General features: G+C 41.8%; 1 protein-coding gene across 2 annotated transcripts in view; it reads left to right on the forward strand.

Moving 5' to 3' along the window:
* Window positions 1–22,623, forward strand: part of LOC148674350 (disintegrin and metalloproteinase domain-containing protein 9-like) — a 61,191-nt gene that overhangs the window by 30,652 nt on the left and 7,916 nt on the right. The window contains exons 5-21 of one of the 2 annotated variants that reach the window (XM_088624455.1): window positions 559–635; window positions 4,849–5,047; window positions 6,156–6,221; window positions 8,217–8,288; window positions 8,742–8,911; window positions 9,270–9,351; window positions 10,343–10,476; window positions 11,414–11,585; window positions 12,123–12,215; window positions 12,755–12,950; window positions 15,154–15,259; window positions 15,840–16,023; window positions 18,600–18,680; window positions 19,868–19,973; window positions 20,704–20,845; window positions 21,823–21,901; window positions 22,394–22,423. In XM_088624455.1, coding sequence (XP_088480581.1) covers window positions 559–635; window positions 4,849–5,047; window positions 6,156–6,221; window positions 8,217–8,288; window positions 8,742–8,911; window positions 9,270–9,351; window positions 10,343–10,476; window positions 11,414–11,585; window positions 12,123–12,215; window positions 12,755–12,950; window positions 15,154–15,259; window positions 15,840–16,023; window positions 18,600–18,680; window positions 19,868–19,973; window positions 20,704–20,845; window positions 21,823–21,901; window positions 22,394–22,423 — 1,989 coding nt within the window. The remainder of the gene's footprint in view (window positions 1–558; window positions 636–4,848; window positions 5,048–6,155; window positions 6,222–8,216; window positions 8,289–8,741; window positions 8,912–9,269; window positions 9,352–10,342; window positions 10,477–11,413; window positions 11,586–12,122; window positions 12,216–12,754; window positions 12,951–15,153; window positions 15,260–15,839; window positions 16,024–18,599; window positions 18,681–19,867; window positions 19,974–20,703; window positions 20,846–21,822; window positions 21,902–22,393; window positions 22,424–22,623) is intronic. The other variant, XM_088624456.1, reaches the window with a different exon arrangement.

The raw sequence follows: 22,623 nt of genomic DNA on the forward strand, positions 1-22,623 counted from the left end.
TAACCTTGAGCTCTTTTCTAGCTTGGAGATTACTGAGACGCTCCAAACAGCATCAATTCTCCTAAATAAAGTTTCCCCAAAGAACCAGAGATAATTGCTTAAATTCCCTAATCCCCTGGGTGGGCGATTCTAATGTATCCCACACAGAGGGATTAGGATCATGTTTACACACATGAGAGTAAACAAACGTAGAGCTCCCACAATAGACATGAATGACAGCCCTAGCTCACACTATGGTTCTGGCAGTAGACGTACAAAATGTCAAAACTAAGTGTATGTGCATGCAATTTAAAAAAATAACAGTGACTGCTTCTCGGCATAGATAAAAACGGAAACGTTTGCAATACTTTGACAATTAAATAAGACATGGGTGAAATAGATCAAGCATTTCCGGTTTTAACACAACTGTACTGACACTGTATGATACAGGACTCATTTTCCACTCTGCTCCTGAGCTTTCATAGATTCTTCCAACTCATTTCAGTTTGTATTTCTAAGATATCTCTGCAATGGAAGAATACATTTGTATCTCGTTAATCTTTTCTTTCTGTCTTCCAGGACCACTGCCATTACCAGGGCTATGTGGAGGGTATCCCACAATCCACAGCTGCCCTCAGCATCTGCTCAGGCCTTAGGTAAGGGAATAAACCATTCAGCAGTGCTGACCTTGGAGTAATGGAAAGTAAGCAGATTAGAGCCAGGAGGTCAGGATTATTGACTCCCTCGGAGGCGAAACGCAAGGCCGATTTTGCAGGCCCAGAGTCTTGTTTAATTATTCAGGCCCTCTGACCGAGCTCAGGATATATCTAAACCCATGCAGAAATCCACTTGAAACGACAGTCCTAAAAAAGCAAGTCAGTTAAACCCATTTACTGTCATTTGTGAGTTGTTAATTGCTAATGCTTCTTACAACAAAAGCTTGGCCTGTTCTAATGGTGGCTTTTTAAGGCAAAAGCTGTTGTATGCAGTTACAAGTATGTCTGATGGTAACTCAGTCTGTTTCCTGAAGGTTCATTCCTATTCCTGGGAACAGGGTTTAGGAAAATTGATCAAATGCATAAATAAAATATACAGAATTTCCTTGGGATTAGTTCTCCCTAGACTTGTTTTGATATTGGCAAGAAGGGGGATTATGTACATGTCTTATTCATTTATTTCATTTGTTGATCATTCATTTATTTTTTAATTAATCTGAGAGTTAAAGAAGTCGTGCACAGTCTCCAAACATATAGAATGAACTAGCAGCTTGAACTGCTTTCATGTTTACTGAATCAAGAGGGAAATGTTGAAAGATGGTACACAAATCACAAAGAATCACAAATTCTTAAGTGTTCAAATGCACAGGTTAAGTTACCATGTGTGCTGTGAAAAGGTAATGATATATCTTCCTGATGGGGCCATGAACGGTCATTTTTCTGGTTTCACGTTATAGGTGCTTTTTGATGTAACAATCTTTACAGTGCTTCATATAGTACTTAACCTCAGTGATACAGCTGGATTAGTGTCTTGAGTAGAGAATAATTACAGGACCGAGAGAAGCCTGTGCATGTGAGCTATTACCGGCTTGGACTGGTGAGATGGGCTGACAGCAAAACACAAGATTATTTTTGCTGGTATGTGAAAAATTACACTTTATTGTCTGTAGAATGTAATATGAGAAATGTCCAGAACCTTAGAAAAAACAATGTAAAGATATGGGATATATCAGAAGAAAATGAGTAATTTTCAGAAAACAAAATGGCTGTCAGTGGTGTGCAAGAAGAGAGAATTGATAGGAAGGAATAAGATAACTGACTAATACTAATCATCATATTGGGGTTTACAATTAAGGAACATACTACAGTATGTGAAAAGGGAAAAGAAATGAAGAGTGATGACAAGGAAAAGCAACAAAATATGTAATTAGCTGACTGATAACAAAAACAGCTTTTCGAAGAATTGTGGAAATGAATGTATCTCTGAGCTGGCAAACAGAATTAGGTCATGCTGAGATAATGACAGGCTCAGTCACAGGTGGCTGATGTGATATTCTACTGACCTGACCTCTCAGTGTCAGCCTGTACATGAAAGGCAGGACTGCACAGATCTGGTAAATGTGTACAGGTGTGCCATCATTGTATTTTACAAACGTATCTTTACATGAAACAGATATTGGACTGTTTATTGGAAGGGAGATTAGAATGACCGAGTTTGAGCTGATTAACAGTTAAAATTGAAGAGCAGCCTCTTCTTTATTGATCGCTTGGCAGTCTGCAGGGAGAATCTCATTCCCCTGGTGAGAAAGGAAAGGAATCCTAAACACATGCAGTATCCATATGTTACTGTTTAATTTATGGTCTTCATCTAATAAGTAAAGCTGTTTTTAATTATTTTTTAACTAGTACATTTTAATTCATCTTTGATGTTAGAAAAATATGCCAATACAAAGAAAAAATGCTGCACCACGTATCCTATGTCTCTAAAATGTAGCTCCAAATTCTCATCTAAAATAAAATCATCGTTTAATGCACCTCTACAATAATGTGCAATAGAGCCTGTCTGATGAACTATAAAATATTGGTAGAGTGGAGAGGTTTTTGAAAAAGTGCTTTCTGTGACTTTGTGTGCATTCATAAACTCTCGATGACTGGAACTCGATAGCTCTTCAATCCTTCTATTATTCAAAAGTGCTGTCTCATTGTATATAGGTGAGCACCTCGTTCTTGGTATTCTTGGAATTAAATGGTTCTGAATTTATTTTGATTACATTTTGAACGAAGAGATGGGGAACTAAAATTAGTATAAAAGTGTGCATGCGTAGATGTTTGAGTGCAATTTGCACAAGAGCCCACTGCTTTCATAAACATAAGTGGGTTGAAAAAATGTTTCTATAACAGTAAAAATAAAAACGGAAGCTGAGTGTCTTAAAGAGGCAGTAGTGCAGGAACACATTTCATGAAGCGGAAGACCTTCCCTCTGTATTGCAAACAGCTGGTAATGCTGCACTTCTCATCACAGGAAGCAGTAGTGCCTATCAGCAGATTTCTGTTCAGTACTGTAGAGACAGTTCCTTAGCTTTCTGTGGTCCCAGCTAAAATCTTAGTTCTCAGTTAGTTAGGAGAATCTCAGTTCTCCTCACACCTGAAGAAGGCTCCATGGCAGAAACGTTGTGTTTTCTTTCTTCTTTTTTTCAGCATGGAATAAACCTATTAGTTGTTACCTTGAATCTTTACTAGTACTGCTGCTGAGATGAGTCTGTGAAGTTGGACAACACATTTTACTTAACAACAAAGCACAGTAAACCTGAATCACCACAGCTAACTCAACCAGTAATTTGTAGAGAACTGATTGAGCTCTACACACTAGGCATTGTCTGTCCAAACCTCAATGCACAATTGCCAGTTTGGGTCTTCTCTCTGTTCAATAGCAATTCCTGCAACTTGTTGGCCACCTACTGGTGCTCCTACAGTCAGCACTGACTGTCCTGCATGGTACTATGGTGTTTGAATCAAAAGCTGATTCCACATTTACAAAATAACATTGAATCCTTATGGTTTGATAATATTTAGAAATGTTTAGAGTGCCAGTGCTTGTTTCTTATTATATCTTTTTATAACGCTTTCAATAAGGAATTGCAGCAGATCACAATCTGTTAAAAAAGCAGGTTGAAAATAAAGATTATAGACCCACTGTACAAACTGTAGTTACTAGTAAAAATACTATGAGCTTTAAAAATTACTTTTAAATTAAAGATTTTTGGTCAAATATATTAACAAACAAGATTCAAGTGAATGGGAAATATCTGCCTTTCTTTTCCTTAGTCTTTATTTTAGAGTAAATTCGAGATCTAATGACAGCCTCCTCTGCGAACTTACACTGTTTTTTGGGGGGAAGGGAGGTGTTTGTCAGTTCCATTAGAGAAGTGTGAGAAGGAAAATTTAAGTGCCAGAGAAGGAAGGTCAACCTGCTGGCAGAATTCTTAATCCCCCAAAGAATCTAGTCTGGTCTGAAAACAAGTCTGCAAGTACTTTGTTATTCTGCTAATAAACAATTATTTGATAGGGAATAAAAACAGCTTAAAAACAGATCCCGCATTTAACTGGACTGGTGTGTATTTTTGGATAATTTATTTCCATTGGAAACCTAATTTTCTGACTTCTCTAGTATGTAGGTGCTGATAAGGAGGTTTGATTTTGTCCACTGCCATGTCACTTATTAAATTTGTGTTAAAAAAATGTGCATACAAGTTATTTTGTGATCTATGATTTTGATGAAACTATGAGGGGGTGGTCGATGCTTGGATTTGCTTTGGCTTTGCTGTTGTCCCGGAAAGTACAGTATCATAAATACAGTAGACAGTTGATGGAACTTTTTGAGGACTCCAACACTATTGGTATTAGCAAACCCGAGCACAAAGATAAAAATGCTGGTGGGGATTCCCCAAAGTTTGTGATTTGAAACATCCCTGTGGAGTCTGAGGAGCTTATCTTCTGAATAAAAATAATTTGGAAATGTGAGGCAGTCAGAACATTTTTGGCGAGTTGCATGCTTTTTCTAAACTGAGCGGACAAAGGTGCAATGTCAAGGCATTGAACATAAGCAAGCATAGTGCCATCCAGCAGCGTACCACTTGGCTGTCCACTTACAGTGGGTTTAAAATTGGCTCTCATTACAGCAATCTGTGCCGTGAAAAACGTTCTTCTCTATATAGAATATATAAAAGCTTCCATTCTACCATTTCAGATTACCAGCTCGCTGACCAAATGGAAAAGTCTAGTGTTTTAAGATACCAGTGTGGCAGGTTTGCTTGAGGGCAGTGAGTGCGGCGCTGAATTGAATGTGTGTTGATTTTTCCTTCTTTCTCTCCAGAGGGGTTCTGCACACAGCCAATGCCACCTATGGAATAGAGCCCTTGCAGTCTTCCTCCTCCTTCCAGCATCTCATCTACCACCTCAAGGACGTTCGGTCTGAGCCTTTGTCCTGCGGAGTGCAGCACACAGAGCCGCCACCCTCAGACATAGAACATGCACAGAACCTCGATCCATTGTCAATGACCCAGCTGTTAAGAGTGAGAGGATATTGGGTTTCTTTTATGACTGAACTTTTCTAGAGAGATGAAGATCCCCCCCAGCCCATGCCAATGACACAACTTCCTGTCCTCCCTTCCCAGCATTCATTTCTTCACATTCTCTGACCCCCCACCCCCCACTGTACACCTCAGACTGTTTCAGACATATGGCCAGACTATTGCCCCTTACCCAGCCTGAAAATGCTGGAATGCTTTACATTGCTGCACCAGTGTATCAAGATGTGGAATATTGTCTGCATTTCCTGAATCATCATTAAATCACAAAAAGTATTCTGAAACCCTTGAGGAGAGGAATTAATCTAAAAGCTACTACTGTATAGAGCACTCATTAAGCATGTGAGTGGTGGTGGGATTGATGCCTGTTACATTCTCTGACGCTACAAGCTAGATGTGCCAAATGCCCTCTTCTCATTTGCAACCTTTCTCTGATTATAGGAAACTGGAACAAGATACCCTGCCATGTTATTAAAAACAGTACCTTTGCTTCTTATGAGAAAGGGCTGGATGAGATCCTTAGACGCATTAGTTACTAACAACGGAACAAGATAGTCTGGCTGAATATAATTTGTAACCTCTCTTATATTCTTAAGATATAATTTCTGTGCTCAGTGTGCAAATGTGCCTTAGTGACATGTGAGGTCAGAGCTCATAGTTTCCACAGTGTAATAGTAACTGGGAGTCCTGCACGGCTGCTGGATGAGGCCCTGCATCACAGGTTAACCCTGTTCAGCAACGTCTTTCCCTCATTTGAGCATCTGTGTTGACAAGGGCAATCCTGGTCGTCCTCTTCAATTAATAATGTCTAATTAAGCCAGTTAGTAGTTTAATTAAGGATTCAATGAAAGAATGGATGACACAGATGGACTAAAAAACAGCTGGTCCAGGGGGATTTTATATCCCTCGGAAGGTGGCTGATATCATTTTAAACTCAAAGGCATTGTGAATTGCCAGCACGGCCAGTGTCTCTCCAGAAGCTGGACGTAGAGCTTAGTGCTGCCTGTCATGGCATGCCTGCTTTGTTAGCATTTTTCCAGGGGAACAATTCTGTGTTAACGTGTGTGTTTCTGTTTTGTTTTTGTTTTTTCAGCGAAAGAGGGCGGTGCTTCCTCAGACTCGGTATGTGGAGCTGCTATTAGTGGTGGACAACGAGAGGGTGAGAGTCTTGACTGTCTGTGGAAACTTAATGGAGTAGGAATACGAAATGTGGACATACAGGAAAGAAAATAATAATAATAATTGCTTACACTTACATAGCGCTTTTCTGGACACTCCACTCAAAGCGCTTTACAGGTAATGGGGACTCCCCTCCACCACCACCAATGTGCAGCACCCACCTGGATGATGCAATGGCCAGAACGCTCACAACACATCAGCTATCAGTGGGGAGGAGAGCAGAGTAATGTATCCAATTCTTAGAGGGGGATTATTAGGAGGCCATGATTGATAAAGGCCAATGGAAAATTTGGCCAGAACGCTGGGGTTACACCCCTACTCTTTTCGAGAAACGCCCTGGGATTTTTAATGACCACAGAGAGTCAGGACCTCGGTTTTACGTCTCATCCAAAAGACGGCGCCTGTTTACAGTATAGTGTCCCCATCACTATACTGGGGCATTAGGACCCACATGGACCGCAGGGTGAGTGCCCCCTGCTGGCCCCACTAACAGCTCTTCCAGTAGCAACCTTAGTTTTTTTCAGGTCTCCCATCCAGGTACTGACCAGGCTCACACCCGCTTAGCTTCAGTGGGTTGCCAGTTGTGAGTTGCAGGGTGATATGGCTGCTTGCAAAAGATACCCCTTCCTCAACAGTGCAATACTGGCACTGATAGTATAAGTACTACTATGACAAAAGTAATACTGTTCTTATGCCTGAAATGGAATGGATGTTTAAAATAATCCAATGTAAAATCTTTCATTTTCTCCATCTGAGAAAATCATTAATTACAACTTTATCTCCTGGACATATCTGATGAAACAGGCTTTTTTTTCTTATAATGGCTGTATGCATGCTTCTAGGATAGTTTTAGGAAGGTTAGGGTGATTTTCCCATCAAAAGCTAAGTAACAATGATCAGTGGAGCACAAAGTATTTAACAGTGTAGATGTCAAGATTAAACCAAGATGTGAACTTCTGGGTAGGAATTGTTGTCTTTCGCTCTTGGAGTGGGCACACTTACACAGTGGTCATTGTGAATGGAAATGTCCATAATCAAGAAACGTACACAGAAAAAGAAACTACTTTATTAAAGTTAAAAATAAGTTGATAAACATACTAAAAGCTTAGATTACAAATCTGTCAAACAAGCCAGATGGGCCAGATGGGCCAAATGGCCTCCTGTCATTTGCAGTTTTTGTTCTTATAAGAATTTCCCTTCCTTTAGTAGGCTGTAGAATTTTTTTTTTTATTGCAGGAGTTAGGACTTGGAAGAGGAGAGTTTGTAAGTGTATTTAAGTTGAAAGCGCTTACATGATGGTAATGTCCCTAGGGAATTCTATTCCACACAAAATATCTAAAAATAATTTGTTTTTGTTTATAGTCCTGTGGGTAGCTATCATACAGCCGAGGTTATTTCTTATACAGTATGTTTATGAACTGAAAGAATGAGAAACCTGCCATCAGAAATCTGCTCAATAATATATTACAAAGCTGTTCACTCATGGTGTGGACATTTGTCAGTCAGAAACTGTGAAATAACATGACAGATTATTGCCTGCATGGCAGAAAAAACGGGATGCTCAGTTTAAGAGTGGCAGTCACTGTCAGGCTTTGCTACCAGCTACGCTGAATGGAAGTCGACAGTTTAGCACTGTATGTGTACATAGAATGAAAGGTTTAATAGCATATCAGCAGCAGCTCGCAAGCACCCATTCTGTTCTGTGTTTGAGAAGTCAGTGTCATTGCTGTCTGCACTCGACTAATGAATTCATTTTTTCCCCGTTTCATTTTTTTACAGACAGAAGATCTTAATACTTCTGGAAAATTTAATTTAGAAGTTCTAAGAGGAGTGTATAAAGGTTGCCCTATTCTATTAGGATTGCCAGGCAAGGTCACTGAAAACACCTGTGGGGGCTTTCAGCCCAGAGCTTGACTGGAGGTGGTGTGCTCATTACACACCATCATCATCCTCTGTCTCTTGCTTTTCTCTTTAGTTTAACCACATGAACCGCAATCAGACCGCAGTGCGCGAGGAGATGGTCCACCTTGCCAACTACATCGACAGCGTGAGTATTTTCACCACAATGAGCTGAATTAATTGTCAAGATTTATATTCTGCCTGGCTACCCACCTTTAAAGCTCCGACTGACTCTCAAGGAGGTGAAGCCCGTGTTGACGCAGCTCAAATGCAATGGTTCATACTGGGCTCTTTATGTACCACCTTTATCAAAATGAGATGTTTGATGAAATTCTACAAGTCTGCAGAGATTACTTCATGTTAAGCCAATAACAGTATGTATGGATTACGTCTGAATAATTAATCAAAACATTTGTGGGATGGGTGCAGTTTAGCTGGGCCTTGTTTAACTTGTTGTGTGATGAGTATATTTTTATTTTTAAATATTGTGTGCACGTCATATAGGAAATTCCAATTTATTCCTTTGTTTCTTCTGTGTAGTTTGCCATGTTAATTGAACCCTTTTCCCTCCTTCTTTTCTTGATTTCTTGATCACTCTCAGATGTACATTGCTCTTAACATTCGCATTGTGCTGGTGGGGCTGGAGATCTGGACCTATCAGAACCCCATCAATACTGATGGAAGTGCTGGGGAGGTGCTGGGGAAGTTTGTACAGTGGAGAGAGAAGGAGATGGTGACCCGTCGGAGACACGACAGTGCCCAGCTGATCCTGTGAGTCTGGGGGTGCTCTAACTAAACGTCTTACTCCGTACAGCGGTAACAACCCTGCAGGACCCCTGCAGATCAGAACCATTCGCCATTACAGCCCTGCCCATCCCACACTGCTCCCAAACCCCTGCCAGATAGCATCATAGCCCTGCAGTGCCCCAAGATGTCCAGTGATTTAAGATTTTCTGTAACTTGACTTCAGATGTTATATAAATATAATCAAATGAATCCAATGTCGGTTTTCTGCGGAAAGGTTTTTTGCGGACTGACACATCTTTTAGCACCGTCAATATCAGTGTTGACCAGGCGAGGGGAGAGAAGCTGGGAGCCTCACGTTCCTGTTGTCTGCTTTCCCTTTCAGAAAGAAGAGCTTTGGAGGTACAGCAGGAATGGCTTTTGTTAGCACTGTCTGCTCAAGAAGTCACGGAGGGGGAATCAATGCGGTATGGTATTTGAATGATCATTTCAGATCCTTTCATTGCATGGTTTTAGAAGTTCTGCGTTCACAAAAGGGAGATTTACATATTCAGCACTATATAATACTACTTGGTCCATATCCTGTCATAGTTCATTTTTCATTCAATTCTCTGGTTGATTGACCTGTTCGCCTGAAAATGTTACTCCTAGTTTAGACAAGATTGTTTTTTTCTGGATTTTCCTTAGAACATTTTGAGAAAAATCTGGTATTGGGGACAGGATTGGGTGATTCTTCCAATTATGTTGTTTATCCATCCATTCATTTTCAGTGTACATTTCCTGGTGCTGATTGCAGCATTTTAATTTTGTGTTAACAGTTTTCTTGATTGGAGTCACATACTGTAACACTGTCATAAGGCCATCATAAACACAACACACTATGATATTATAACATGCATCCTGGTTTATTACCGTTTGTGCAAATGACATTACAGGAACCCAATTGTTCATAATAGTTCATAATAGCCATGGTTTAAGTTGAAATCAAAGAGATGAACTCCAGGTAATGAGAAGTAAAATAATGGATAAATAAAGGAATTTAATTGACAAGGACTGTATGCAGTCACAGCTAGTAGAAGCTAAAGTCCTGATATCTTTGTTTTGTTTTTTTTGCTGTATGTTTTTTATGCATGTTGTTAACTTGCATTGTATAGTTTTTTGAAGGAGTTACAATACTGTTATAACTCGTAGCAGTGTGAAGCAGAGTTTAGGGTTCGGGACTTGTAACCATAAGGTTAGGGGTTAAAATCCCAGGCGAGACACTGCTATTGTTCCCGAACTGCTCCAGTAAAATACTCAGCTCTAGAAATTGGTGCAAAGTTTAATGGCTTTGGAATAAAGGGTCAGCCAAATATAGAAATGTAAAATGGTGTTATTGTGCCCCATTCAAGTAAAGTATGAGCAACTTTACTTATATGTCCTTTTTCTCTGCCTGGTTTTATCTGTCTCTCCTCTCAGTACACAAACAACAATGTCCAGTCTTTCGCATCGATAGTCGCCCATGAACTGGGCCACAACCTGGGCATGAACCATGACGATGGGCGGACTTGCCACTGCGATGTTGGCAGCTGCATCATGAACTCCGGGGCTACGTGAGTCCCGTCGTATTCCAGCTCCTGGAATAACACATCACTTCCTGTTCTTAGATTTGGGAGATTTTCTCTCTCATGTCGAACTAGCTAGAACTCCAAATTCAAATGAAAAATGTGAACTCTTAACATCAAATGAAAAATTATTCATCACCTCAGCTTTACCGTATCTCTGACCTGAAGCCAGTTGAAAGAGCATCTGTTTTATTTTTGGAGCAGGAACAAGCAATAGCATGAAAAGGTGTGAATATGTTACGTTGAGGCTGAAATTGCTCATTATAAAAACACTTCACTGTGGCAACTGGAAGGATTCTGAGACTAAGCCAAAAATGGGTTACAGCATTACTCATATTTGTTTTAATTATGGTGTTGCAGCATTTGTGCAGCTCTGCCCTTCATTAAACAAGTTACACCTTTTCAAAGTAAGTGAAAATTGTTGCAGTCCTTCAACCTGTGAGATTGTAAAAGAATAATTTGTGAATGTAGACATTTTAAAAAACCAAGGCTGTGTGGTTGCTGCAGTATTTACCAGCCCATCTAGTTCAGTGTCATGGGGCTCCATTTGGTTATAATTCTTAAGCTCAACAGCAGTAGACTAGTCAGGAACGGTCACTTGTTATTTTAGAAGCACGAGCCCCTCACTGCGGATTATGGGCGCTGGCTGGCTTTGACAAAACTTCGATGCCCTGACTCTTTCCATCTCTGTCTTGCATGGATGGCATGGCCCGAAGCAGCATCTTTCAGAAAATGTTGTCTGGTTCCAGAATAAACCTTGAATTCGCCACAAACCTGGGCACTGCTTTGCCTAACGTGGAAGTCAGTGTGGTCTCTGTTTCTAATGGTCTCAGCCTCAGTGTGCATGATCACTGGTGAGGGTGCAGAGCCCCTCAGGGACAGCGGTCGGCTGAACCCAGTGCTCCTCGGCTCGCTCTCTCCGCAGGGGCTCCCGGAACTTCAGCAGCTGCAGCTCCGACGACTTCGAGAAGCTGATCCTGAACAACGGGGGCAGCTGCCTGCTGAACGTGCCCCGTCCCGAGGAGGCCTACAGCCCGCCCTACTGCGGCAACAAGCTGGTGGACCTGGGGGAGGAGTGTGACTGCGGCTCGGACAAGGTTGGCCAGCTAAAAATGAAAGATGCTAGAAATGAAAAATTGACCAAATGCATACAGGATTTGTTCTTCCAAAGAGATAAGCTATCATTGTGTGCATGTTTGCAGTCCAGACTTGACGCCGATACTGTAGGAGGAATCCTGCGAAATTGATTTAATGGGTTCAAGCAGGGATATTTTCTAAACAATTTAATAGGTATTCATCTTTTTTAATAGATGTATTAAAAAAGGTCAGATATTTAAGCTAATGCTGAAATATGCATATGTCAGATTGTTAGAAAAGAGAGCACCTTTATCAAGCACTCATCATTTAGCTTTTGTAGTTTATCATAAGGTATTAAATGTGATTCTTCTATGACTCTTTTGAGCACACACCGGTTGAGAATAGAGTGTGGGTAGGAAATCATAGAGGAAGCATTGTTTCATTAATGCTGTGAAAGTATGGCACCCACAATCTGTTATGCTAAAACACTTTGGAGTGTGATAAGGTCTTTGGAAACCTTGCTTTTCCAACTAATTGCTCCTGTTCCTTGCACACAGGAATGCGAAAAGGATCCGTGCTGCGAGGCCAAAACTTGCAAGCTGAAGTCTGGAGCACAGTGTGCAGATGGCATGTGCTGTAAGAACTGCCAGGTAACCGTGCCATTTGTTGTTCTTGTGAGAACACAAGTTCTGCATCACCCACCTTCAAGCGTGACGAAGCACCTCTCGTGGGGATGGGATGCAAAGTCAGCTCAGTATCATGTCTTCTGTGTGGATTTGGCAGGTGTACCTCAGGGGTGTAAGTTGGTGACACCAGCCAGCAGCCTAGGGCTTCCTGTGTTTCTGAGAGTTTGGGGCTGTTGCTTTCAGCAGAACTCCTCCTCTCCCACCTAGTTCCCACCCATTGAAATGGAACAGAATTGTAGTAATTAAACTGCCAACCTTGATGAACCAGCCGATTGTGATGGAAGTGATCTTGGTTTGACTGGCATGTGCGTGGAATGATGTGTTCAGGGGGGACGTCCTGACCTACTATTGAGAACCCCCAGACCCCAGATTTGGAACCATTCCTTGGGGTCACTTTGAAATTCCCGGAAGTTTGTGGAAATTGGTGGAGCAGGAGGCTAGGCATGTTCCACTTAGTTCTTCATGTCCTTTGCTTCTCCATGCCCCGCTCTCTTGTGAACCAGTTCTTGCCCGGAGGCACAGTCTGCAGGAGCAGCACTGACGAGTGTGACCTCCCGGAGTACTGCAACGGCTCCTCCACGCTCTGCCAGCCTGACGTCTTTAAGCAAAACGGCCAACCCTGCAAGAACACCCAGGCCTACTGTTACAATGGAAAGTGCCAGCACTACGAAGGGCAGTGCCAGGCCATCTTTGGGCCAAGTGAGTCTGGCATCAGTTCACTCATTGCTTTGTTATTTTGTGTGTAGGCTAGGATTATTATTAGTCTAGTGGGTGTAAGGTGTCCTTTTCTGTCCACTGCTCATTTCAAGGTGCTATACCTGAAGTCTCCTGTGCAAATACTCAATTGTTTTAAGTAAACAGATTGACTAGCTCTGAAATCATACAATTTTGAGAGGTTTATAAAATGCTGCTTGAAAATGTTTCTGAATGAACTGACATTATCTGCTATACAACATCACAGGTTATATAAGAATCTCCTGCCCTCCAGTGGCCGGTGAAGGAACTATGGTGTTAAAAAGGAGCATTTTTTTGACAACCCTACAGCAGCTTTGTTTGCAAAATACATTTTGGAAAAACAATGTTTGCCTCCTAAATACACAAATAATGAATAAATATTTCCACTTACAGTGCCTTGCGAAAGTATTCGGCCCCCTTGAACTTTTCAACCTTTTGCCACATTTCAGGCTTCAAACATAAAGATATAATTTTTTTTATTTTATGTGAAGAATCACCAACAAGTGGGACACAATTGTGAAGTGGAACGAAATCTATTGGATTTTTGAAACTTTTTTAACTAATAAAAAAATGAAAAGTGGGGCGTGCAAAATTATTCGGCCCCTTTACTTTCAGTGCAGCAAACTCACTCCAGAAGTTCAGCGAGGATCTCTGAATGATCCAATGTTGTCCTAAATGACTGATGGTGATAAATAGAATCCACCTGTGTGTAATCAAGTCTCTGTATAAATGCACCTGCTCTGTGATAGTCTCAAGGTTCTGTTGAAAGCGCAGAGAGCATCATGAAGACCAAGGAACACACCAGGCAGGTCCGTAATACTGTTGTGGAGAAGTTTAAAGCCGGATTTGGATACAAAAAGATTTCCCAAGCTTCAAACATCCCAAGGAGCACTGTGCAAGCGATCATCTTGAAATGGAAGGAGTATCAGACCACTGCAAATCTACCAAGACCTGGCCGTCCCTCTAAACTTTCAGCTCAGACAAGGAGAAGACTGATCAGAGATGCAGCCAAGAGGCCCATGATCACTCTGGATGAACTGCAGAGAACTACAGCTGAGGTGGGAGAGTCTGTCCATAGGACAACAATCAGTCTTACACTGCACAAATCTGGCCTTTATGGAAGAGTGGCAAGAAGAAAGCCATTTCTCAAAGATATCCATAAAAAGTCTCGTCTAAAGTTTGCCACAAGCCACCTGGGAGACACCCCAAACATGTGGAAGAAGGTGCTCTGGTCAGATGAAACCAAAATCGAACTTTTTGGCCACAATGCAAAACGATATGTTTGGCGTAAAAGCAACACAGCTCATCACCCTCAACACACCATCCCCACTGTCAAACATGGTGGTGGCAGCATCATGGTTTGGGCCTGCTTTTCTTCAGCAGGGACAGGGAAGATGGTTAAAATTGAGGGGAAGATGGATGCAGCCAAATACAGGACCATTCTGGATGAAAACCTGTTGGAGTCTGCAAAAGACCTGAAACTGGGACGGAGATTTATCTTCCAACAAGACAATGATCCCAAACATACAGCAAAATCTACAAAGGAATGGTTCACAAATAAACGTATCCAGGTGTTTGAATGGCCAAGTCAAAGTCCAGACCTGAATCCAATCGAGAATCTGTGGAAAGAGCTGAAAACTGCTGTTCACAAACGCTCTCCATCCAACCTCACTGAGCTCGAGCTGTTTTGCAAGGAAGAATGGGCAAGAATTTCAGTCTCTCGATGTGCAAAACTGATAGAGACATACCCCAAGCGACTTGCAGCTGTAATCGCAGCAAAAGGTGGCTCTACAAAGTATTAACGCAAGGGGGCCGAATAATTTTGCACGCCCCACTTTTCATTTTTTTATTAGTTAAAAAAGTTTCAAAAATCCAATAGATTTCGTTCCACTTCACAATTGTGTCCCACTTGTTGGTGATTCTTCACATAAAATAAAAAATTTATATCTTTATGTTTGAAGCCTGAAATGTGGCAAAAGGTTGAAAAGTTCAAGGGGGCCGAATACTTTCGCAAGGCACTGTATGTTGCCTTCGTGGATTTTACATTCTTTTACCTACAAAAGGGCTTGTTTAGGAAAGGAAGAGAAGAGGCTGAGGCTTGTTGAAGGCCTGTGTTTTACAGGGACTAGCAGTGTCACTGACTGTTCTCGTGTCCGTCTGTATGCAGAGGCCAAAGCAGCTCCAGAGGTGTGTTTTAAAGACGTCAACCTGAAGGGAGACCGATTCGGAAACTGTGGCTACCAGGGCCAAGGCTATAAGAAGTGTGAAAGCAGGTCAGTCTGTTCGGGAATCTTTCAACTATCAAACAGGGGCAGGGAGGATATGAGCTGAACAGAAGCCACGAGGAAAGTCTGCTTTCTGATGGTGTTCAAAGTAAATCGGTCGGTATATGTAGTCATGTGGTGCTGCAGCTATTGAACTTTCCAACAAGCTTTTAAACTTAATTTAAACTTATTTTCTCCGTTACCAGACACACTGGGTTTAAACAGGCTAACATCTACCATCTTTGTCCCCTTTTTTGAGATATGTGTACACACATATGTACTTGTTATGAAACACAAACAAAAAATAATCACAAGAAGTAATAACTGCACCTGTCTGCAACTGTTACTGATAGTACAAGGCAATAATTGTATCTGTTATGCTATATTACATATATAACAATATACACTTATATTTGCAGGTGATAGTGCTGGAGTAACTGTTTACTTAAACTTAAAAGTGTAGAAAATGTAAAAAAGGATTCCAGATTCAGCTCCACTTTCTTGTTGAGGCAGTCTTACTGGGCCAGACGGGCTCATTTCGTTTCTCGCCTCCCATTATGTTCCCTCCCTCGTGTGTTCTCGTGCTCAGGAACGCCATGTGCGGGAAGCTGCAGTGCGAGAACGTGCAGTCGGAGACGGTGTTCGGCATCCTGCCCTCTATCATCCAGACGCCAATCGCTGGCACGAAGTGCTGGGGCGTGGACTTCCAGCTGGGCTCCGACGTGCCCGACCCTGGCATGGTGAATGAAGGAACCAAGTGTGGCGAGAACAAGGTACCCAGAAAACCCCTGACACGTTGGGTTTGGTCAGGGTGGGAAGAGAGAGATGTATTAAGTTGTTTTTGATGGTGCATTAACCCTGCGTTAGTCACCACACATTTCTTCCACAGTGTTTTATTACTACTATTAATACAACATTTAATCTTTCACCCCCAGTATGATGAAAAGATCGGTGTTGCGCTCTGCCTTTCCATACCTCTGACTTGAACGTGAGCCCCCCCCCCCTCAGTTGTGTTCCAAGCATACAGGCTCAGTAGTGGGAAGAAAGAGGCACAGGGTGTTGCTGGCTTCTCTATGTCACCTGACTTCTCTCATATATAGTACCAGTGGACAGATACTGACCTTCTCTGCCTTTAGGGGCATGTCCTTAACACCCTTAATGAGCAGTTTAGCTAACCAAACCACAATAGCAAGTTTAACCCTTATCAGACTGAAAACAGATAAAGTTCAAAGCTCACAATTCCTTTGAAAAACTGGACTTTTAAGTGAAGCACTGGATATAAAAAATGTATAAGTGGAAGTGTTTCCATATTAATTCTACTGTACTGCTGAGCAGAGTGCATATGAACTGTAGATCTGGGCATTTATACAGTATCAAACACTATAACCAACCAAGTGTGACCAAATGTTAATGTAAGGATTGAAATCCAGAGCCACCTATTGGTTGAATAATGTAATTACATGGGAGTTTTCATTGAGCTTTGTCAGTTTCACAGTCTTGTTTCCAGCTGTGTATTTAATCATAATACACTGCCAGTTGGGAGGCTCTGTAATTTTAGGCTGTCTTACTAGGCCTAGTGAATGGCTGGTGCCCACCCCACCACTCACCTGACATTACTGGCCTTTAATGTAGTCATCCTCTTGCTCACTAACCAGTATTGACAGCCATCTGCAGGCTGTAACACAAGATAAGATCACTTTATTAGCCATATACAATTTCTTGCATTAGGAATTTGTCTTTTCGCATACCCCAGCTTGCTCTCCATGAGGCACACAGGCACGCAGAGCGCAGGGACAGCCATTTATACGGCACCCCTGGAGCAGCTGGGGTTAAGGGCCTTGCTCAGGGGCCCAGTGGAGTAGGATTCCTCTGCCAGCCGCGGGATTTGAACCGGCAACTTTCCAGCCACAGGGGCAAATCCTGAGCCACAGAGCCACCGCTCCCCCCCCCAGAGTTTTTGGACCAGTAGTGAAACTGCCTTGAGATGCTGACAGTAGCTTGTGTTGTAAAACTGCAGGCCTGAGAGTTTGTATTGCAGAAAGATATTGTTCGTCCTTGTGTAGCACTTAGTATCCATAGCCACACTAAGCACAGAGAGTCCCCTGCAGGGCTGCAGTGGAGGTGTCAATTTCAGTGAGAACAGTGGCACCTCTTCTCAGTGTTTGCCATTTCCAATGAGCACTCCCTGCTATTTAACCCAACCTGCAGTGGACCTTTGTATAGTGCAGAGGAGAGCCTTATTGTAAATAGACATCTGTGGGTGAATTATTGTGCACTGGAGAAAACTAGTGACAATTTATTTTTATAGGAAAATGACATTTTAGGCTTTTGTCTCGCCAGTCCAAGATTTTTTTCTGTTCATCACACATTTCAAAACATTGCACAAGACAGTGCATACACTGACTATAAAAATTATATATAAAAAATATTAGAAACTTATATACTATAAATACGTACTGTACCAGGCAGGTTACTAACCAAGTCTCAAAGATCATCAGAAAATTGATTGAAGATCAGTAGTATATATTACACACACATCTAGCTGGACTTGACTGTAAAGTGTGTTTTTTAAATTGAAATGCAGACAAAAGATATAAAGTATTATAATGTAAATGAATGGAGTCAGTTCCTGTTACTAAGCTCCTATACTCTCAATGCTAGCTTAAATCCTAACAGTCAGCTGGCTTCTTGAAGACAGAGGTCATATATTGCCATAACAGGATGACACATGGAATGTACAAGACTTTCTTTTTCTATAACAAAAGAAATTCACGAGATGCACACAAGTACAGCTTTGTACAATAATGAAGGATCCCGATCAGTTTAATAATATGTACAGAGCAAATGAATGTGCATTTTTAAACTAAATAATTCTGTGTATTGGCTTCAAGAACATGACAGGTACAGTAGCTTGTTTCAGATTCCCACAGTTCTTTGTATTCCTGTTCTTAGTCCATTTCCCATGAGGTTCTACTTGTGTCTCCTGGTTCATGTTTCACCTTTTATCCTAAAAGTATATTTCATTTTCATTTTTAATACTTGAGCTAGATCCCCTTATAGTATTCAGTGTTCAAGATTTCAAGAGAAATTCATTTCCTTTACAGTGACAGTCGACGCTCCTTTGATTGCTATCTTTTGGACTGATTAGAGAGTAACATGATGACCACAGTTGAACTGATTAGTCTAAATGAGGTCTTTACGAATGTATCATATAATTTCAATCCTAACCTCCCTTTATTTTAAATTGCAACTTTTATGTGCGCAACACACATACAACAAAATGGTGCACAGCTAGCTTGAAGTATGGGAAGACGTAACCAGTGTAGGCTCACATTCTCTTCCTTTTCAGGTGTGTTTGAACTACCAGTGTGTGAACTCTGAGGTCTTGAATTTCGACTGTGATGTGGAGAAAAAGTGCCATGGACATGGGGTAAGGCGTTTGGAGCAGGATTTGGAGGCCAGATGATTAAGAGCCAGATAATTAAGTAATAGAAACCACCAGTCCCTTAAAATAGCCCAGTCAGCTGTGGCCTGCAACACTGAGACACATTCCTTACATAAGACTGTGTCTTGCATACAGTTTAGGTTCCTTTGATAATCCAAAAACTATTCATTACTGATCTGAATCCTACAGGATTATCTGTGATGCTCTCTTTGTGTATTTAATCTGGAAGGTGCAGAACGGTAAACATTCTCTGTCTCCTTTCCTACAGAATAGAGGCCTCTTTAGGATAGTTAGAAAAAAGAGTTAAGCGTTTTGCATCTTGCGGTTAGCTGGATGTTAAAATGGAGGTGAGCAGCTTGACAAAGTTGGAGCCTAGGTTCTTCTAGAATTACCACAGGAAGCGCGTGGCCTTGGAGGAAATACCAGGAAGGCAGCGGGACTTTGTCAGCAGCTGCCTGCGGTCGCAGTTCCGCCAGCTGCAATGCACCAGTGCCTGGGCACCACCGCAGGCGGCTGGGATCATGTCAGTTTGCCATGCAGCAGATTGGGCCAGGCGTCTGAGAGCTCCCAGTGCTGTCAGCTGCAGCCACCTGTCCCCTCTCCCGTACCTTAGCTCCGCCAAGGGCACCATGGGCCATCCCTCTGGAAAGCACAAATAGAGAGCTCAGCCATGCATGCCTTATGAGGTCACATGTATGTTGGCTTCATCTCTGCTGTGCTTGTGTGAGCCTAACAGTGTTGAGCTGAGCTGACTAAGGAGCTGATACCAGCTCAAAGGTACACAAAGATGGGCTGTGTTCTTATACATTAGTATAAAAATAAGGGGCAAAAAAAGCACTTATTCTCTTTTTATATCCAGAGTGCCTGGTTTGCTTAAAACGTGAAAATCGCTCTGTCTTCTCTAGGGGCTAGCACAATGTCGCTGCTCAGTATATTAATCTGTCTGCCACCAAAAACGCCATTTTACCTTTACCTTTTTATTCTTAAATTGACCCCCAGGGATGAATAAAGTATTTTGAATTGAATTCAGTATTGGATTGATTGTCTAACTGAAGCACAGTTTCGTGCTATATCTTAATGTATCCAGATCAGTATTTAAGATCTAGCTCGCTCATTCTGTAGCTGGTACAGTAGGTTGTGTTTAACCAAGACCTTTGTTTTTGCTTTATAAGGTTTGCAACAGTAACAAAAACTGTCACTGCGAGAGCGGGTGGGCTCCCCCAAACTGTGAAACTGAAGGCTATGGAGGCAGTGTGGATAGTGGACCAACGTACAATGGTGTGTACCACTGCTGTGGAATTTGTTTAGACATCACTATCATTCTGTAACTTTCCTTTCAAGGTTTCAATGAAACTTGCAGCTCATTTCCCTGCATCCTTTTGGGAATTTATAACAGAAGAAAATTGTAAATACAAAGAGGCCATTTATAGTGTGGATTTTGTGTGGTTTCCATGGGTGGGACACAGTCTTGTTTCTGGCAATTTAAGATCCAAGTTACTTAACTGACCTAATTATGGTCTTCATTTGAAACATGTTCATTTTTTCAGTTAAACAGTTGTACATCTTAAGTTACCAGCAAAAAAGAGAGAACTTACAACAACTGAATTAGACTTGAATTAGAGGTTCAGTGAACTCATGAAGGTCCCAGCTGGAGTACACAAACGAGATAATGGACAGCAGGCATTGCATGTGCTTTTGTGACAGTGGTAGTGAGTCTACTGCCTGCAGAAATGACAAATCCAAATGAGAAAGCAGTTTTGAAAAGTGCCCTGATAAAACCAGATATGTCTTTCTATGTAAAAAAGTGCAAAACTATTGTGTTGAAACCTTTATGTACAGTATCACGGTATCCAAAGGACAGACTGTGGGAGGTGTTGCTGTAGGTGTGCTGGCGGGTTTGCAGTCCTGTGCTCATTTCCTGAGGGAGTTTGTGTGACGGAGTGCTGGTCATGCTGTTTTAGTGACTCACAACGCTGTTCACCCACCTCACTCTCCTTCTTCCCCTCAGACAAAGACACCTCAACACGGGACGGGCTGTTGGTCTTCTTCTTCCTGGTCCTCCCCCTGATGCTCTTGGCTGGCTATGTCTTCTTGAGGAGGAACGAGCTGCGGAGGCGTTTCTGCAGGAAGAAGAGGTCCCAGGGCTATGAGTGAGTACACGAGAACATCCGACCGAGCAGATAGAGCAGGCAGTCTGGCCCACTTAGCTCATTCGGTTGATCCAAGGATTTCATCCAGCCATTTCTTGAAAGATATTGGGGTTTTGGCTTTGCCTACATGGCTGGATGTGTAATCCCAGACACTTACAACCCTTTGTGTAAATAAATGCTTGCAGTTCTTAGTTTTAAAGGCACCTCTCTGTAGTTTCCACTTGCTTCCTCTGGTTTGTGGTTTAAAATTCTCCACATTACTATATAACTTAACATTGTTTGCTTGTTTTTTTCAAATTCCCACATTGTCTATAAACTGGAGAACTAAAGAATTTTCTTAGGAAACTCCATCAAGCTCTTGAACTTGAAGTCCCGCCACTGTGTAGATCACAGCGAATGTTCTTTTGTAGTCTGAGTTAGTCTCATGACCACTGGCATGGCTCTAGTCTTATGGATGTCATTCCACTAGAATGACCCGAAATTCCCCACACTGCTGAGTGTAGGTCACCAGGGTTGACTTGGCTTCCTGTTTTTCTACCTTAACTTGCCTTCTGTGTGGCAGTTGGCGGTTGGCTCAGGTGAGGATGTCCTTGCGATGGAGTGTGTACATCATCTCTCTTGAGTTCATACGAGGGTTGTAGTCGTGACTTGAGTTGATTTAATAATTAGTCTGTTCCAAATTAGTGGTAGAACTTCACCCCAAGACCCTGTATTGGATAAAACAATTAGAAATTGGATGATTGGATTGGATAGACAAATAACTAAGACTTTTGTTTAAACAATTTGCTTTCTTATAAGTTCATATTTTCAGAAGTCAGGTGGGCACCATACTCCCTGTCACGAGCAGGGGTCTCCACTCAGGGCTGCTGGGGCAACAGCTGGGGCAGGGTATGAGGAAGTGCCTTGAATACATTGGCCTTCTATCACATGTTGTCTTTTCCTGTGTTTGTCTGTGGCCTGATCTTCTGTTTCTGCAGGAGTGACAACAGACCTCAGGCAAGTGCAGGGAGAGGCCATCCCCAGAGAAGTGCTTCCAGCAACATAGTAAAAGATGGGGTGAGTAACTCAACAAAGCACTGACCTCCTCTGTTTTTAATAACTCCAGGCATGTGCTTTAATATAGTCTAGATCTCTAAATCACAATCTCGCACTTTAACTTAGTCTTAGCAGAAAGCTTGACATTAGATCCCTGTCTATTAACTCCTGTTTTCTGTATTCATCCTCCTCAGTTACACGTTACAGGTTTAATCTTCATAAGCCCCTTCACCACCCTCTATAGAGGCCCAGGTTTGAAATGCAAGAAGAGAAAGATAACTTGAATAAACACAGATCCATTAGGTCTTGTTGGCCTGTTCAGCAAAAGCGTTTAAAGCATAATATTAACTTTATTGTAGTACTAAGTGCTAATAATCTCTGCCAGTGCCACTCCCGTAATTTCTCTTATTGATTGATGTAGTGACATACCCTTTTCTAGGCAAATTTGAGTAATATACTTCTTTACTATTTTGTAAATTGCTAAGGCTTATCTTTTCTCTCTTTTGTGAAAAGCACCAGGTTCAGTTATTACCACCAGAAGAGGTAATTGAAATTCACTGTCTTTACTCTTGAGAAGTGGATCTGTTGGGACATGCTTCTGCTGCTAGAGCATCCTGTACACTTGTCGCTTTGCTGATGCTTTGTAATTATCCTACAGAACTCCTCCAAGAGTTATCAGCTCATTATAGAAACCGGGATCTTGTAGGGTGACTTTGTGACATTGACAATTTCAGGATTAAGAA

The sequence above is a fragment of the Lepisosteus platostomus genome, chromosome 3 (assembly GCF_059453375.1).
Source record: "Lepisosteus platostomus isolate fLepPlt1 chromosome 3, fLepPlt1.hap1, whole genome shotgun sequence".
Classification (NCBI taxonomy): Eukaryota; Metazoa; Chordata; class Actinopteri; order Semionotiformes; family Lepisosteidae; genus Lepisosteus; species Lepisosteus platostomus.